This window comes from Anser cygnoides, chromosome 11, assembly GCF_040182565.1.
Source record: "Anser cygnoides isolate HZ-2024a breed goose chromosome 11, Taihu_goose_T2T_genome, whole genome shotgun sequence".
Lineage (NCBI taxonomy): Eukaryota > Metazoa > Chordata > Aves > Anseriformes > Anatidae > Anser > Anser cygnoides.
The window spans coordinates 341,945-359,088 of record NC_089883.1 but is presented as its reverse complement, the minus strand read 5'-3'; the positions used below and the strand labels follow the sequence as shown (position 1 = coordinate 359,088).

The 17,144-nt window shown below is 69.8% G+C and overlaps 1 protein-coding gene across 2 annotated transcripts; it reads right to left on the bottom strand.

The window, feature by feature from the left end:
* Nucleotides 1-878: 878 nt before the first annotated feature.
* FURIN (furin, paired basic amino acid cleaving enzyme) lies at nucleotides 879-15,976 on the bottom strand. 2 transcript variants are annotated; one of them, XM_048046311.2, is made up of 16 exons: nucleotides 15,843-15,976; nucleotides 12,913-13,270; nucleotides 8,754-8,852; nucleotides 8,263-8,358; nucleotides 7,633-7,761; nucleotides 7,305-7,381; nucleotides 6,870-6,958; nucleotides 6,489-6,661; nucleotides 5,343-5,555; nucleotides 5,149-5,249; nucleotides 4,944-5,047; nucleotides 4,735-4,852; nucleotides 3,540-3,719; nucleotides 3,337-3,461; nucleotides 2,824-2,940; nucleotides 879-2,748 (listed from the first exon to the last, which is right to left on the bottom strand). In XM_048046311.2, exons 2-16 carry the CDS (start codon nucleotides 13,090-13,092, stop codon nucleotides 2,180-2,182), a joined length of 2,370 nt encoding a protein of 789 aa, XP_047902268.2. In that variant the 5' UTR covers nucleotides 13,093-13,270; nucleotides 15,843-15,976; the 3' UTR covers nucleotides 879-2,179. The 2 variants fall into 2 exon arrangements, with proteins under 2 accessions (XP_047902268.2, XP_066859700.1); XM_067003599.1 differs by lacking the exon at nucleotides 15,843-15,976 and adding an exon at nucleotides 14,911-15,047.
* Nucleotides 15,977-17,144: the final 1,168 nt, after the last annotated feature.

The window sequence follows — 17,144 nt, the reverse complement described above, 5'->3', positions numbered from 1 at the left end:
TGCACGCAGCAGGGAACTCGCTCCTGACCACAGGAAGACGCCACGGCTGGGACGGCACGAGGGGATCTGCAGAGAGGAGCAGCCTCTGAGCAAGCACCCAAAGAAGACCGCTCAGGGCTGTCCCCCTGCCTCCGACAGCCCCCACGGCGGGCTCTGCCCGTCCCACGCAGCTCAGCCCCAGGTGGAGAAGGCTGAGAAGGCTGAGAGAAGGGCTGGGTCCAGCCCGGGCTGGCGGCAGGCAACACACTGTGGCTGCAGGGGCTGCGCTGGGCACGGGGGCTGCAGCACGCGAGCTGAGCTGTCCCCAGGGCTGCAGTAGAGGGACGCAGCCCACATGCTGCAGGAAAGCAACGCGAGCTCTCCGGCCTGTTGCCCCCCTCTGCTCACTAGAGCCGGTTCCAAAATTAGCTCCTCTGCGGGTTTGCGATAAGCAGCTGCTTCCCGTCACTCAGGTGAGGGTGACGGTCACCGCCTGGGTGCCACGTCCTCACCGCAGCCCCAGACAGCGGCCCCGTGCAGCGCAGCTCCTGCCACAGCCCGCAGCTCTGCAGGGCTCCTCGCCTCCGGGGGTGCTTCTCCGTCCTGGACCGAGCCCACGCGGGGACCCAGAGCCGCAGGGCCCCATCCAGCAGCGCCGCTACCGTGGGCAGCGAGCAGCCGGGCTCCGCAGCGCTCTGAGCCGGGGGACCCCGGCAAGGCCCCCCCGCACCCCCGGCTCAGCCCAGCGCTCCCTGCCCGGCACCTGCCCGGGGCCCCCTCTTGCGGCTGCGGACCACAGCACGGGGCTGCCGGGGGCCCCCGGCCCCGCGCCTCCATGGGCCCCAGGGTGCCTGCCCGAGGCCCCCCCGCTGCAGGACACAGAGCTCGGGCAGCGGGGCTGGTTTGCATAGTTCTGAACATTTAATAACTCAGTCTCTCTAGCGTTATATCCACATCCATTAAATTAAAAACAGGCTCAGGAGGCAGCTCCCGGCTGATTAAATTACAAGAAAAAATTACTGTGCACCAAAAAGTTATTATAGAAAAATAGTCCTGTGGCCCCCCTGCCGGCAGCTCCGTCTGTGAGGAGCTGGGACTGGCGCGGGCACGGGGCAGGCAGGAGCCCGTGCCGCAGCCCCGGTGCGCGGCGGTGGCGGCGGGCGGCGAAGGGGCTGGCGGCACCGGCCCCCACCCCGCAGGGCATGGGCTGAGGGCAGGCAGTGCCGGGGGCTCTGGCGGGGAGCAGAACGGATTGTCACCAAGTGGGGGCAAGGCACGTCGGGGGGCAGGAGCAGGGGGGCCGGGGCTGCCGGGCTCTGCCCGGTACAGGCAGCGCGCAGGCAGAGCCAGGGCACAGGCAGGCACCAGCGCTGCCTGACCGAGCCGGCCGGCAGCACACAGGGCCCTGCCCAGGGGCAAAATGGGGGGGGCTGGGGCTGCCCCCCAGGGCAGGGGGTCCCTCCCCTCGCTGGGTGCCCAGCCTCGGGCACAAGGGGAGGCGCTGCCCTGCCCCTGCTTTCTGGCACAGGGGGCTCCATCCGCGCTGCAGGCGGCCGTGGCTGTGGTGGGACGGGCAGGCAGCGGGCAAGCGGGCAGCAGAGGCTGAGGCCTGGCCATTATTGCTGTTGACGGGCACGGGTGGAGGCAGACAGGCCCTGGGTAGGTGGCGGGGAGCCAGGGAGCAACAGGGGACAGGGGTGGCAGGCAGAGCCCCAGGGTGTGCTCAGGGCGGCCGCGCAGAGGGCGCCATGCCCCAGGCTTGGCTCAGCCCGCAGGGACAGAGCCGCCCCTGCGCCACCGGCCCCACTGCAGCAACAACGGGGGGGAGCCCGGGCACTGCCCCCCCGCACACACGCACGGTCCCCAGCAGCAGCCGCCTGCCCGGGACAAGGAACGTGGCTGCCAGCACAGGGCCAGCAAGCACCAGGGTCCCGCTGTCACCCAACCCACGGGCCTGGGGTGCGGGGTGGACACGGGGCCGTGAGAGATGGTGCAAGGCAGGGACGGCGCCAAGCTGAGGACGGTGCCGGCAGGGCCGTGCCTGCCCCCCCAGGCCAGGGCTGAGGGACGGTGCTGGCGGCGGGGAGCCCCAGGCCGCCACGGCGCGGAGGGGGACGGGGGCAGAGTCCGGGGCCCCTCGGCCTCGCCTGCCCCTGCCCCGCGGCGCTGGGCAGGGAGGAGGGAGGGGCGGGAGGGCTCATCAAAGGGCACTTTGGTCTCTGATGAAGGCAGTCCTCTCGTTGTGGGCCTCGTACTCCTCACCGTCCGACTCGGAGGGGCCCTCCTCCTGCCAGATGTCAGAGGGCAGCCCCTTGTAGGAGATGATCCCGCTGTCCAGGGCGTAGACCTTCACGCCCCGCAGGCTGAAGCCCGAGCGCGCCTGCAGCACCAGGAAGACGGTGACAAAGATGATGACGATGAAGACGCAGCTGAGGCTGGCGATGAGGATGGGCAAGTTGGCTGCAGGGGGGGCCTCGGCCAGCCCCTCGCCCTCTGCCAGGGCGGGGGACGCGCGGCTGCTCTGCGTCTGGTGGGAGCAGGAGAGGTCTAGGCTGCTGAAGTGTGAGTGTGCGGGGCAGGTCAGGCACTGGTTGGGGCCAGGCCCCGCGCAGGTGGCGCAGGAGGGGTGGCAGGGCAGGCAGAGGTGGGGCGCGATGGGCTCCACGCTGTTCTCCAGGCTGTAGTGCGTGCTCTGGACGCCGGGTGCGAAGCCAGGGGGGCAGCGCTTCAGGCAGCTCTTCTGGTGCAGGTAGTACCCCTCCTCACAGACTGCGGGAGAGGCAGGGTCAGCACACCGGAGGGCCACCCGTGCGCCTGCCCCCCCCCCCAGCGCCTGGCACTCACCCACACACGTCTGGCTGGGGGTCAGGGTCTTGCAGCCGCTGCTCTCCAGCTGGTTGGAGAGGCTGGGGGAGTCGGTGGCCGTCCCATACAGCACCAGCGTGAACTTGGTCAGCGTGCCTGAAATGAGGCGGAGTGAGGCCCACCAACGTGCCGACAGGATGGGTGCAGGGGGAGGGCTTGCACCGGCCCCCACTGCGGGCTGTGCGGAGACGGCAGTGCTGTGCCTCTGCCTGGCAGACCCCTGCACCAGGGGAGCCTGCAGGGGCCCCTCCCCAAAGCACAGACAGGGAGCGCCCAAGCGCAGGGACGGACCACCTCAGACCCACCCTCACCACCCCAGAGCAGCCGTGTCCCCTCCCCGTGCGCCCAGCCACACCACTGCCCACCCAGGTCGCCGCAGAGCGTCAGGAGCCAGCAGCCCGCCCTGCTCAGGGGCACGAGGTGTACACCAGGCACAGGAGTTGCTCCCACTCCCACAGTAGGCTCGGGGCGAAGCAGCAAGCCCACCCCTACCATAGTTGTTGGCGTCACTGGTGTTCTCGATCTCCAGCAACCAGTCCCCGGAGGGGTCCTCATCCCACGAGTGCGTCGTCATGAAGGCCCAGTCATTGAAGCCATCAGCTGAGTAGTCATGGGGCCTGGGGAGAGAGGTACACGATGGCATCCTGGGGACCACCTGTGCCAGCTCTGGAGCATCCCGCGGCCCCGGCGACTACCTGGAGGCCAGCAGGGTGGAGCGGGTGCCCATGGGACTGACGAGGTGGATGGCGAGGTCCCCCCGACGGTTATAGGACAGCGTCAGCCTGGCCTGCGCGTGCTCCAGCCGGCTGATATAGTTGGCCTTCCCCAGGCAGGCATCTACTTTCCGCCGTACCTCCAGGCGCTTCCCGATGTCCCTGCCAAGGAATGGCAAGAGTGAACCCAACCCCACCTCATGGAGGCTGTACCAGGGCGCCCCTGACCTACTCCCCGCTGCAGGGCTTTGCACGTACTCCAGGGGTGTTCAGCTGCTCTCCGGCCCTGCACTGAGCGGTGCCGCGAGCAGGCGGTGGAGCTGGAGACAGTGACGGAGCAGCTGACAGCAGCTCCCCGCCGCCAGCACGGGGCGCAGGAAGCAGACGGCCCCGAGCGGTGCAGCCTTGCTGCCGCACGCGGCTCACCCCAGGTCCCGGGGAACCAGGAGCGCGGAGGGCTTTGCTCTGCTGAGTGCGTGCTGAATCACCGCTCTGTGCCAGCCATGAATGGGGCCTTTCTTCACCAGCCAGGGGCCAGCTCCACCCCTGCAGAGCGCAGCCAGGGCTGGATGGGCACGGCCATCCCCGTCCTGCCGCTCGTGTGCGGCTGCCCGGGCACAGCCCTGGCGCTGGCACAGGACTCCGGTCACAAGGGGCTGGCTGCTCGGGACGTGCAGGACCTGGGCCGGCGCCTGCTCACTGGGGCCGGGTCCCAGGGGAAGGGGCAGGGCAGCAGGCGCAGACGGGGCCCAGCCCCCCCATGCCCAAGGGCTGCCCCCCCAGGGCCTGGGACTGCCCCAGCTGCACACGAGACCGGGCAGACACTGCTGAGGTGGCAGCAGCCAAGTGGGAATAAAAGGAGCTTCTGTCTGACCCCTGAAAGCCCCTCTGTCTGATGATGGCTTGTGCTGGCTGCTCCCAAAACCACAGCGCGGCCGCCTCCCGGCTGTGCCCGGCCCAGCCCAGCAGCGGTCAGCATCCAGAGCCGGGCGGCCACGAGCTGTGCTCCCTGGCCCTGCCCCAGCCCCCACAGGAGGGTGGCCCAGGGGACGCAGGGCTCGGGGCGCGGCTCAGCCCCAAGCACCCCCACACACTCCCCACCTGGGGCCGAGCATCCCCCCAGCCCCTGCCGTTGCTGGCTGCTGGGCAGCGCCTGCCTGGGCTCATCAGCCCTTACTTGGGCTCTGTGAGGACGTCGATGACACATTTCCTCTGCGGTCCCACCGTGGTCCAGTTCCTGGCCAGGCTCACCATGGCCCCGGCATCCAGCAGCCCGTAGCCGTAGGAGTGGCTGACTGCGGGAAGAGCAGGGTCAGCGCCGCCCCCGGGGCCCCCCCGCCTCCCGCGCCCCGGGGCTGCCGCGGCCCCCTCCCAGCACCCCGGTACCTTTGCGGCCGACCCCGTTGGTGACCCAGTCGTTGGCGTTGAGGTGGGCTGGCTTTGAGGTCTGCACCACCAGGTGCTGCATGTCCCGCCACGTCAGGTTCTTGCTGCGGGGAGAGGCGAGGCTCAGGTGCCAGCGCCCGGCCGGCCCCAGCCCCACGGGCTCGTGCAGGGCTCCCCAGACCGGCCCCACTGTGCTCAGCCTTACTTTGCTTCCAGGGCAAGGGCGATGATGCCGGCAGCGAGGGGTGCCGAGGCTGACGTCCCTGTGTGCGACTCGGTGCACTTCTGCCTCAGGTCAGTCGTCACCTGCAAGGAAGGGCCCCGGGTAGGGGTTGCTGTGCCCCTGCCGCCGGCTCAGCTCCCACACGCTCAGCCCCGCAGACCCCGCGGCGCACTCACAATCTGCTTCTCGTTCTGGTTGCCACTGCTGTAGGTGGTGGCGAGGGTGGAGGAGCAGGCCTCGCTGTACCAGGGCACGTTACCGTACTGCGTGGTGCTGCTGATGGACAGCGTGTAGATGCTGTTGGTGTAACCGTCACAGTTGCAGCTGTCGTGCTCGCGGCCCCCGTTCCCGGACGCCCAGACGAAGATGGAGCCCAGCCCCCCTCGGCCCTAACAACAGAGGCACAGTGAGGACCGGTGCCCACACGTCGCCCGCGTCACGGCAGAGCGGAAGGCGCCACGTGGGAGCCAGGGCACAAGCAGACAGCCCTGGCCCCGCAGAGCTTGGGTCTGAGTCGGCAACACCGAGCAGACGCAGATGGGGCCCCAGGGATGTTCCCGGCCGGCTGCTGGCCTGGGCCCCGGCACAGCCATGCCCTGCTGCTGCCGAGTTACAGGAAGAGGTGGACAAAGCAGCTCTGCAGAGGCAACACAAGCAGAGGACTTTGCAAGAACCGGTGCCTTTCTCTGCTTGGCTGGCTACGAGGGGTTTGTGTACATGGGACTTGCAGCTACCCGGCAGCCCCGTGGGAGCTCCACAGAGCGTTCCCAGCCAGCTGCTGAACCCCTGAACGCCACGGCTCCATTCACAGCGTGTGCAGCAGAGCTGGCACAGCACAGCAGGGGGATTCGCCAGCACACCCCACACAGCACGCCAGCATTTCCGTGCAGGGAATCCCAGGCAGAACACAGCACAGCTGAGCCACGTGGGCTGCGCCGCAGCCACGCCACGACAGAGCTGACAGCAGCTGAGGACAGCGAGGGGAAGGACAGGCGGAGGAGAGGGCGAGCAGCTGGCACGGAACAAGGCAGAACCAGAACGGGACTCTGGGGAGGAAGGAGGGATGGTCCCCGCACCAGGCTTCCTGGGAGCTTCCTGAGCAGGGAGCACGGGTGGCAGGGGGAGCACCCTGCGCAGGAGGAGCCCTGACTCAGAGCCATCGCACAGGAAGAACCGGAAAAACCAACAGAGCCTGATCCCAGGGCCGGGCTGAAAGACGACTCACGGCGGGACGGCCGGGACAGCCGGGGCTGCCCGGCCACCCAGAGCCACCGGGGCAGGCACAGGAGCTCAGCTGGGCCCCAGCAAATTCTGCTGCTCACCTGGCTGACTCCTCGGAAGAAAGCCTCCTCCGCCAGCCGGGCTGGGCCATCCACGGTCTTGCCGTCGTCCTCTGGGCCCCAGCTGGCACTGTAGATGTGGATGTGGTTGGGATTGAGGCCCAGGGAATGGGCCTCCACTGCATCAGTCACCTCCCCATCCAGCATGCGCACGCCTAGGGCCAGAGAGCAGATGTCACAGGCGACGGGACTGGGCTGGGCGGCCGCGCTCCGCAGGGCAGCGGTGCCACTGGGGACGGCTCTCCGCCTGCTGCCGGCCGGTGCCGCGGGCTGTCCGCTGCCTTGGCAGCAGCGCCGAGGTCGCAGGCACCCGCGGAGCCGAGCACGGGCTCTGCACTCGATGCAGGACAGGGTGGCACCCACCTCCGATCCGCGCGTTGTAAGCCACGCCGACACCGCAGATCCCATTGTTGGCCACGGCAGCGACTTCCCCGGCGCAGCGCGTGCCGTGCCTGCAGGTAGAACAGAACCAAGGGCACTCGGCGGGGAGCGAGGAACACGGCGCTGGGTACCAGCTGCAGCCGGGGGCAGCGTCCAGGCCGCCTCCACCCCCACCCCTCCCCAAACCAGGCTGCCAACAAAGGCCTGCTGAGCCCACCCCGCAGAGCTCTGGGGCAGGGGGCACTCAGCGGTCTGCTCTGGTTCCAGGCAGCCCCAAGGGATGCAGCTCGTGTCAGAAAGGGAGGCAGGGGGGTCTCCATGGGGCAGAAGTGCCATCACCCCGGCACCCTCCCAAAATCTGTCAGGGCTGATGCTGCCTGCTGAGTCCCTGCCGCATCTGGGCTCTGCCAGCCTCACCTGTTGTCATTCATCTGAGTGTAACGGGGCTGCGGGTCTGGGTCCTGGTCATTGACATCAAAGCTTGCCCCTGGATCCTGGAAGGCAGACCTGGCAGTCAGAGGCTGTGCCCTGGCCAGCAAGCCCTACCGCCCTGGGGCCATGCCTGCACCGTGTGCCCCAGCACGGAGCTGAGCAGGGTGCAGGCTCCAGGCCCACCACCGCTGCTGCCCCCCACACCCCCACAGCAGGCACAAGCCCTGTGCCATGCAGCTCTGGGGATGCAATGAGCAGACACCAGCCCCTGCGCAGGCTCCTGTGCACCACCCAGGGATTGCCCCACACTTACATAGTTGGCTTCTAAGTCAGGGTGGTTCTTCTCGATGCCATCATCCAGGATGGAAACCACAATGCCCTTGCCCGTGTAGCCCTGCTCCCAGGCCTGACGCACATTCAGGTCCCGCTGGTTGGTGTTGTACTGCCAAAAGAAGCCCTGACGTTGTCAGCTATGTCCAACTGCTGGCGCTGGGAGCGGGGTGTGCAGGCCCCTCCAGACCCATCTGTAAAGGCAGCCTTTGCCCTGCTCTCTGCTGTGCCGTGGGGGTGAGGAAATCCCATGGGAGTTTTGCACAGAGCACGCGGCTGGCTGAGGAGGGCGCTCAGAAATGGGGCTGAGTCCCAGAGGGTGCCTGCGTCCCACAGACACAGCTCCCTGTGCTGAGGCAGGCTTGTGCCAGCACCCGGGCTCGGTGCAGGGGCAGGCAGTGCAGGCACAGACCCAGCTTCTGAGACAGGCAAGGGGCAGCTGCCCCGACTGCCAGCGCCCCAGCAGGGCACATGCATCCTCTTCCCCAGTGACACGATGTAGGGCTGCGGCCTCAGCCCTTCCTCTTCCTCGTCCTCCTCCCCAGCCTGGCTGGCAGCAGCGGCCTGGCAGCCCTCCCTCGGGTGCCACCTCCCCCCCCCCCCCAGCACTCACCAGGTACCACTGCTGAGGGAACTTGGGGTCAGTGGGCTCCATGAAAACGTCTCTCTTGGTCCTGCGCTTTGCCACCTGCTGCTCCAGCCAGTGCACCTAGGGCAGAAAGCGCGTGGGGCTCCCGCTGCTCCTGCCTGCCCTCCTCCCACCCGTGCCCTCCAGGGAGCCGCCAGCACCTCCCCGCATCGCCGCCACGGCATCCCAGGGGCCCGCCAGCCCCGGGTCCTCCCGGCCTCCCCGCCCGCTGCGCCAGCCCCGCTGACACAGGCTCTGCTCCAGCGGAGCAGGCAGGGCAGGGCACCGAGCTCCGCTGAGCAGCAAGAGCCTGGCAGCCGCCGGGCCGCACGCCCATTGTGCAGGGCTCAGGACGCCTGGCGAGCGCGCCCGGCCCCTGGGCCGCAGCCAGGGCACGGCGATCGCTGCCATCCTGCCACGCCGCTGGCTGTGAGGGCCCCACGAGCACAGCCGGCCGCCCGCCACGCTGCACCCACCTGCGGCTCCCGCGCCAAACGGCTGTGCCAGGGCTGGTGGGGAGAGAGGGAGCGCTTCACCACGCCGCTGTGCCGAAAGTGGTAGTAGTCGCCAAAAATCTGGAGCAGAGAGGAGCAGGATGGATGCAAGAGCACAGCCTCCCCGGTTCCCTGTCCCTCACCAGCAACCTGCACCCCAGGGCTGCCCGTGGAACCCCTACCCGCAGTGGCAGTAAGTCCCACACGGTCCAACAAAGCTGCTGCCCTGGTAGGGAGAGCACTGGTTTCTGACCTGTGTGTCAGTCCTGGGTCACAACGGCTTTTCTGCCCACCACCACCCCCCCGGGAGGAGGCAGCATCAGCCAAGGAGCTGGGCAGCACTGGTCCCAGCTCTGCCCCCACGCACGAGGGGGTGGCTCTGGGGAGGGACAGGACGTCAGCACAGCCCCAGCTGGCCCAGGAGGCCGCACAGCCTCCCTGCGGGTTATTTTTAAACCCTGAAGCCCTCTCCAGTCCTGCCATTTCCTCATCCCCTCCTGCACGTCCCGGAGGCTGGCCTGGCTGCAGCAGCCCAGCCCTCCCAGCCCAGCCGCCTGCTCGGGATGGGAGAGGGGCTGCGTGCCCCCCGGCCCCCTGGGCAGCAGCTGCGGGCAGGACCCCCCCACCCGGGCTGGCGAGGGCTGCGGGAGCACGGGGAGGGGACATCCCTCCCTCTGCCCACCCCAGACCCTCAGGCTGAGGCACAACAACTTGGTTACCTTTAAGGAAAGCCCAAAAGCTTATCAGAGCCCTGCAGATGCGACATGGTCCTGGCCACCGCGCAGCCAGCCCACGCTAAGCAGGGGGAGGAGGGGAGCCCTGCCCAGCCACGAGGCACCCGCAGCCCCAGGGCAGCAGTCCCGAAGTCCCGCACTTCGCCCGGAGGCTCCGCAGGGCGAGGGAACACACCCCCGACCTGCAGCAGGACCAGTGCACCCCTGCTCCTGCCCAGGGGCCGAGTGCCGGCAGGACAAGCCCCTGCCCAGAGGAGCAACCACCTCCCCCCGTGCACCAGCCCACGGGCAGGACTGGGAACGGACTCAGCTCGTGGCAGCCCAGCGCTGGTGGCACAGGACAGCAGGAGCGGGACACCAGGGGCACAGCTTGTGTCCACGGCTCCATTGCCAGGGCAGGCTGCTGCGGGCAGGCGATGCCTCTGGCTGCCAGCACGGGGCCCCGCTCCCTTCCGTGTGCCTGCCCCTGGAGCAGGCTCTGTGGCAGGGAGGGAGCTCGTGGCAGGGACAACGCAGTGGGCAAGTGAGCCCACGCTGTGCCGGCCGGCGCTATCCGGGGAAGCCACAGATCACACCGGCACCCCGAGGCATGGTGCCTGTGACGTGGGGCCTCGCTCCCTGTCACCGACCGGCAGCTGGGTGCTGCTGCTGCCGTGAGGGGAGGCTGAGACACGACTGCTCTGCAGCCTTCCCTGCAGGGCACAGGCAGGTGGAGCCCCGTGCAGCCAGCAGCCCGCCTGCCAGGGTGGCACCGCACCCCCAGCGCCCCCAGGGTCACGGGGGAGCACATCCCCACAGGACGCTGTGCCCCCTAGTCCAGCCCGGGATGCCCAACTGCTCGTAGCACTTGGGGCTGTGCTGGGGCAAAAAGCTTCCACGCCAGGCTGGCTCCCCCAGCACCCTCACCCCTCCAGGGGCACGAACAGAGCCCCGATTGTTCTGCCAGCAGATCTCGGCTCTGCCCGGTGACTGGGCTGGATTAGGTCTGCACACATGCTGCGGTAGCAGCCAGGAGCCGGCCAGCCCACATGCTGACACCCTAATCCCCCGCAGTCCCTGTCCTCAGCAAGGGCAGAGCCGCCCCCGGCCCCGCGCGTCCCCATGACGCCCACGAGCTGGGTGGCAGCGCCGACCCCATGGGGAACGGTGCCAGCTCACCCGAGATCAGCCCCAGCAGCGGTGCCTCCCCCCGTTACTGCCCATCTCCTGCTCAGACCTGTGCCTCCTGTGTCCCCCTCCTCTGCACCAGCCCTGGCGGCACAAACAACCGCGCTCCCACCTCACCAGGGCATCTGACCCTCGCCTCTGACCCACACCCCCCAGACACTGTCCTCTTGGTCAGCTGCAAGGCCACTGGCACTGGGCAAGCGGCCACGAGTTACAGACCAGGTCCCAGCACCTCCAGGCAGCTGCCGAAGCCCGCTGGCCCTCCCCTGGCCCTCCAGTGCTGCAGCCACTGCCCACCCAGGCTCTGCGGGCAGGGAGGACACCAGGCCGATGTGCTTCTGAGGACAGCATCCAGGCACCACGCGGGGGCTGGGATCCTCCCAGATATGGACCCCAGGGGCCTCTCCCTGGGGCACGGCCAGAAGCGCCCGCTCCTCCCCGCCTCCTCCGGGCTGCCTGCCGCATCCTGTCCCAGCCGCGCCAGCTCCCCAGGCCCCGCTCAGACACCCCCACTGGGGAGCCGGCTCCCCAGGCCAGCCTGGCCTCGTGCCTCAGCGCAGGCACCGGGACAGGCTCCAGGACGGGAGAAACGTGCTCGGGCCCACACCCCCTGCTGCAGCCTGAGCTGACGGCTCACTACAAGGGTCGTGCTCCTGCTCCGCCAGAGCTCGGCAGCTGGCAGGGCCAAGGAAAGGTGCCGGCCTCTGGCTGCGGGGCAGGTGGCGCGTGCTGCCCAGCCAGACCTTGTGCTGAGCCTCCCAACACAGCCCCAGGCTCTGCACCACACCGTGGGGCATCCGCAGGCAGGCAGAGACGTGGCCACAGAGCTTGGTGCCCCCTCGGCCCTGGCCCAGATCCCGGGGCCCCATGGCAGCAGACAGGACGGGTGCAGAGGCAGCACGGCAGAAAATGCCGTAGTGGAGAGCAGCTGAGCCCTGTGCCCCACTCCCAGCAGACTTGGCAGAGACCTGGCCCAGCTGGACATGCCCAAATCTCCTCTTATGGAGCAGGACACAGATCTGTCCTCCAACACACACCCTGGAGGGCTTGGGGCTCTCCTAACCAGAGCCCTGCTGCCCCCCACAGCTGTGCCAGGGCTGCTCTTGGGCAGCAGGATGAGGCGCACCCGCTGGCTCCCGCAGCGGCCACCCTCCCCACGCTCCCAGCAGCTGGCTCACAGCGAGGTCCTGACACCGCAGCCATGAGTTGTGCAACTTCCTCTGGGATTTCACCCCTTGCTTCCTTCCTGCCAGAGCCAGCATGGCCCGGCGCAGTGCCTGGCTCACAGGGCTCTGGGACAGCGGGGTCCCTGTGCCGGGGGCAGTCACGGCACCACAGCCCCTCGCAGCCCCAGCATCCCCACCGCACAGCAGGGTGCCGGCAGAACCGCGAAGGCTCTGCTTTGCTAGGCAAAGGAGAGCAGAGCTGCTCCCGCCTGTGGGGGCTGTCCCAGAGCCAGCCCCCTGCTCCACAGACCCATCAGGCCCCCAGGGCGGCAGGCTGGGCCTGGGTCGCACCCCAGGCTCCACGCGCTGGGCACCCAGCTGCCACCAGCCCAGGGCCCCACGCTGCCCACAGTGCGGTGCCCAGGACAGCACTGCAGGGCCCTGGGCAGCGGGAACAGCGCTGTGACAGCAGCTCAAGAGGTGTTGGTCAGCCAGCAGAGACAAGACACAACAGGGCCACACGTCCTGCCCACGGCACTGCAGAGCACAGCACCATCACTGCACTGACTGAGGGCAGAGAAAGCCGAGAGCGGTGGGGACCTGCTGACACAGGGCTTGTGAAGGGCAGCTCTAGGGCCAAGGACACATGGCTGCTGTCAAAAACCCTCAGGCTCCACTGAAGCAGGAGGCTGCACCACGCTCAGGCACCGCTCGCCATGGGGAGCATGGGCAGGAACTGGGAGATGCACCTGGAGCCCTTCCCTCCTCCATCAACGCGCAGCTCTCCCAGCTGCCTCGCCCCGAGATGGGCTTTTCCTCCTTCCACCTCCAGCAGGCAGAGCCTGCCGTGCCGTGCCACCAGGCTGTGTCGCTGATGGGGAGGCTGCGGCCCCAGCCAGCCACCACCACCACCGTGGGTGCCAGACGGCTGCAGTGAACCAGCACAAACACAGGGGCCCGGCCTCCCAGGCAGAGCCACCCGCCGGCAGTGGGGCTGAGCCCAGCCCCTGCCCATACAGCAGCAGAGCCAGCGGGGACACTGCTTCTGTGGGGAGGGGGAAGCGAGGGACTTACCGGGCCCAGGTTGAGGAATCCATGCTTCCTGGCCAGCCTGTCAGCCTCCTGGGGCCCCGCAGGGACGAGCACGGCCCAGGTGTTGGTGTAAATACGCTGGGCCAACACCTCTTGGGCCAGGAGAACAAGGGCAACCAGCAGAGTCCAGAGCAGGAGCAGCGAGCAGGGCCTCAGATCCATCAGAGTATCGGGGTTCCTCTACCGGGAGCACAAGGGTCCAGGCAGCGGCAGATCCGGCGTCCGCCCCGTGTCAGTGCCCTGCGGCCCCGCTCTGCCCTGCCGGCCCCCGCTCAGCCCGACAGACCATGGGGACGGAGCTGCGGCAGCGGGCGTGGGGCGGCCGGGACAGCAGCACAACCTGCAGGGAGATGGAGAGCGGTCAGAGCCGGCCGGGACGCGGCCCTCCTCGCCCCGTGGGCCGGGCTGGGGGCTCCGCTGGCTGCACGCGACGCAGGGCCCTGCTGGCCCCAGGGCTGCCCGCGGAGCTCCGCAGCGGCCAGCCCCAGCGCGGAGCTGCTGTTTACCTCTCCTGTTGCCCAATGTGTACTTATGCTTTGCGCTCACAAACACGGGAGGCAGACCGGGAGGGGAGCCGGGCGCGGAAGGAGGCGAGGAAATGGAGGCTGTGCCTCCTGCTGCTGGAGCCTGCTGCAGACAGGAGCCCCTTCTCCAACCCAGAGGGGTGGGTCTGGGCATGGAGCTCTGAGCAACCGGGAGGGGAGCCCTGCCTGCCCGGTGCCATGGGGGGCACGAGGAGATGCCCCAGGCTGCGGCTCCTGCCCCTGGGAGGGAAGTGCCGGCAGCGAGCTGCACCCTGCCGTGCCTGGGGCTGAGCTGTGGGCTGTGAGCAGGGACCAGGCCCGGACGGGCTGAACATGGGGAACTCTGGGCACAGTGGGGTGCTTCCGGGGCTATGGGGACACATGGGACGCCGGGATAGAACCACACCAGCTGCAGCAGGGGAAAACGAGAGGTTGGAAGGAGCAAAGCCAGCAAGAGCCTTTGCTCCCTGGTCGGCAGAGCCCCAGACCCCAGCACCTCATCTGCCAGCCATGGACCCAGCCGCGCCTGGCAGCAGTCACAAGCAGCGCGCTGCCTGTCACCATCCGCAGCTCAGCTCTGCCCTTCCCCAGGAGCACAACGTGCTGACACCGGTGTGACTCATCCCCAAAAAGAAAGGAAACAGGGAAAGGGGTCCGCCGTCACCTCCGGCAGGCACACCGCAGCCGGGAGATACCTGGTGGCGAGAGGCCAGAGGTGGCCCTGCCAAGGCACCCAGAGCGGCCAGCACCCGCCGGAGGCCGCCGAGGAGCCCCAGTCCCCGGGTCGTGCCACGGCCCGAATCGCAGCGGGAAAGACTCCGTGAGCCCCGGGGAAGGGAAATAACGGGCGGCGAGGACACACGGCGCGGCTCCGCGCCAGCCCCCCGGCCCCTCCCGAGGGTCCCCGGTACCCGCGGTCCCCCCCACGCTCCCGGCGGGGCCGCTCCACGTGCGGACGAAGCCGCGGCGCCGCACGGCGCTTGGAGCCCGGCCGCCCGCAGCCCCGTGCCCGCGCCCGCCGGGGCAGGGCTGCCTTCCCCGCGCTGCCCGGTGCCCGCGGGCAGGAGCGGGGAGAGCCGCGGGCACGGACGGACGGGGGCCGGGCTCTGCCCCGCACCCGCAGCCCCGGAGCGATCGCGCCCGGCCCCGTCCCGGGGCTGCCGGAGCCCGGCGGCTCGCTGCGGGCCGAGCCCCGCTGCCGCAGGCCGCGACACGGCGAGCCCGGGGCGGCTGCACGGCTCCCCGCGGCCCGGCCCCGCCGCGGTCCGGCCCCGGCCGAGCGCAGCCCCGGGTGCGGCGCGGAGCGCTCCGGCCGCGCTCCGGGACGAGGGGCACCGGGCGGCGGCGGCACCCCCCCGCCCCCCGCCCCCCGCTCCCGGCCGGGCGGCGGCCCCGCGCGTCCCGCCCCAGCTGTCAAAGCCCGGCCCCGGCCCCGGCCCCGGCCCCGCGCCCTTACCGCGGCGGCGCCGCCCGCTCCCGTCCCGCCGGCGGCCCGGCCCTTCTGGCGGCGGCGCAGCGTCACGGCGCGGGGCAGCCCCGAGCGCCCGCCCCGGAGCCGGGCCCGGCCCAGGCAGGGGCGGCGGGGCGGCCGCGGGGCCGCTTGTTTACAGCTGTCAGCGCCGCCGCCCCGCCCCGCTCGGCCCCGCTCGGCGCGGGCTGCGCGCCCCGCTCGGCCCCGCTCCGCTCCGCTCGGCTCGGCTCGGCCCGGCCCGGCCCGGCCCGCCACGGCCCGGCGCGGCGCAGCCCGGCCCGGCCGCCGCTCCGCCGGGCGCCGCCGGATGCCGTCACCGCCGCCCGCCCCGCCCGCACCGGCGCCGCCGCCGCCGCGGCCCCCGCCGGGCCCCGGGGCGCCGCGAGAGCCGGGGCTCGGGCCGCAACCCCCCGCGCGGCCCCCGCCGCCGCCGCCGGCCGGGGGCTCCCGGGGCCCGGCCCCGCCGCGGAGGGCGCCCGGCAGGCGGCTGCTCCGCGCCCCCGGGCGCACGGGCGGGCCGCGGGCCCGCACGCAGGGAGCGGCTCGGCCCGGCCCGGGGAGCGGGGAGCGGGGAGCGGGGGGGGGGGGGCCCGGCGGCAGCGCGGCCTCGGGCCCGGCTGGGAGCGCCGCGGTGCGGCCCCGGGCTGGCGCGGAGCAGCCCGGCGGAGAAAGCGTCCGGGAGGCACCCGCGGAAGCCCAGGAGCGTTCGGGCTGGAAACCACCGGGTCCGGCCGTCGGAAAAAGCCTCCGCGGCCGATCCAGGTGCCGGGAGGAAAGGCGAGAAGTGAACGCCGGTCGTCCCGGCCTCGCTGCTTCCCAGACACCGACCCGCCGCAGTCCCCCCACACGGGGTCTGCGTGTCCAAGAGCGATGCGAAAGGCAGTGCGAGAAAAAAAAGCAGCAGAACCCCAACTGACCTGAATCCTGCACGCTTCAGAAGGGGCTTGGAGAAGCCCAGGATAGGAGCAGGTCGCACATCTCACAGAGAAAAGGAAGTCACCGAGATATCATGATCGAGATATGAAGCATTAGCAATCGCACAGGAAACAGTCACCTTGGTAACTGAGATGCCGAGAACAGCCCAGAAAATCTGGCACAGGGCAGTTTTCTTTGCTAAACTAGGTTAATTCTGCAGGGCAGCGCCCGGTTACAGCCCGGTGCCCGGAGCAGGGGCTGCAGGCCGCCCGGTGCCCCCCACGACTGCCCCAGAGGGTCCCGGCCGGCCGCGCGAGCTGCGGGGCTGGGGCAGCCTGGGGCCCTCGCGCCCTGAAGCGCTCGCTCCCGGCCTCCGCCGCGCTGCACAGCCTCCTGCTGCCCCGGGCCCTCCGTGTGCGACCCAGATATATGGGTCTGGCACGTCCCACGTCTGCCACTGCCCCCGCCCCTGCCCCTGCCCGGGCCTTACCTCAGGTGCCTCCTCCAGGAGCCGCGGGCTGCGCCCAGGCAGGGGACAAAGCTGCTCCACCTGGCCCTGCGGCACCTCGGGCTGTGGGGAGAGGAGCTGACAAAGGACCCCTTGTCACTTTATCTCGGTGCTCCAGGGCAGGAGAGCAGGAAGCACATCTCTCTTGCACAAACTGTTAGCCTTGGACAGGCACAGCCGATCGCCCCTCCTGCCAAAGACAACACCGCTCAGCTGGGAGCAGCCGGAGCGCAGAGCGGGACCTGCTGCCAGCAGCCCCCCGGGATCGGAGCGGCTGCTGACCCTCTGAAAGCTGGGGAGCTGCTCAGAGCTTCCTCCTCAGCTGCTGCCTGCAGGGGACAGTGGAGGGGTGCAGTAGTTGCCGTGGCAGGGTGTGCAAGGACCGCAAACCCTCCTCTCAAACGCCTCACTGAGTTTGGTGGCCTTTACTTGGTAGCATCAGCACACTCCAGGAGTTGCCGGGAGCTCTGTGTGTGACTCCCAGTGCACGGCACCCGCCAGCTGCCCAGCAGCTGCCCACGAGGCATCCCGTGCCACACGATGTCCCGTGCCACACAGTGTCCCATGGCTTGCCCTGCTGAGCCACACACCACAATCAATAGAAACCTACTTTCACAGAAAAATCAGGTCAATTTTTGGCTTTCTGTTGCAGAGATTGCACAAGCTCCAATGGTGACACCGCCCGTGGGCCAGTGCTTTGCGGTGGGCAGGGCGGTGGTGGGGCAGCACCCCTCCCTGCTCACAGGCACCTCCAGCCTGAAGGTGGGCTCGGGGGCGCAGCAGGACCACCACAGTG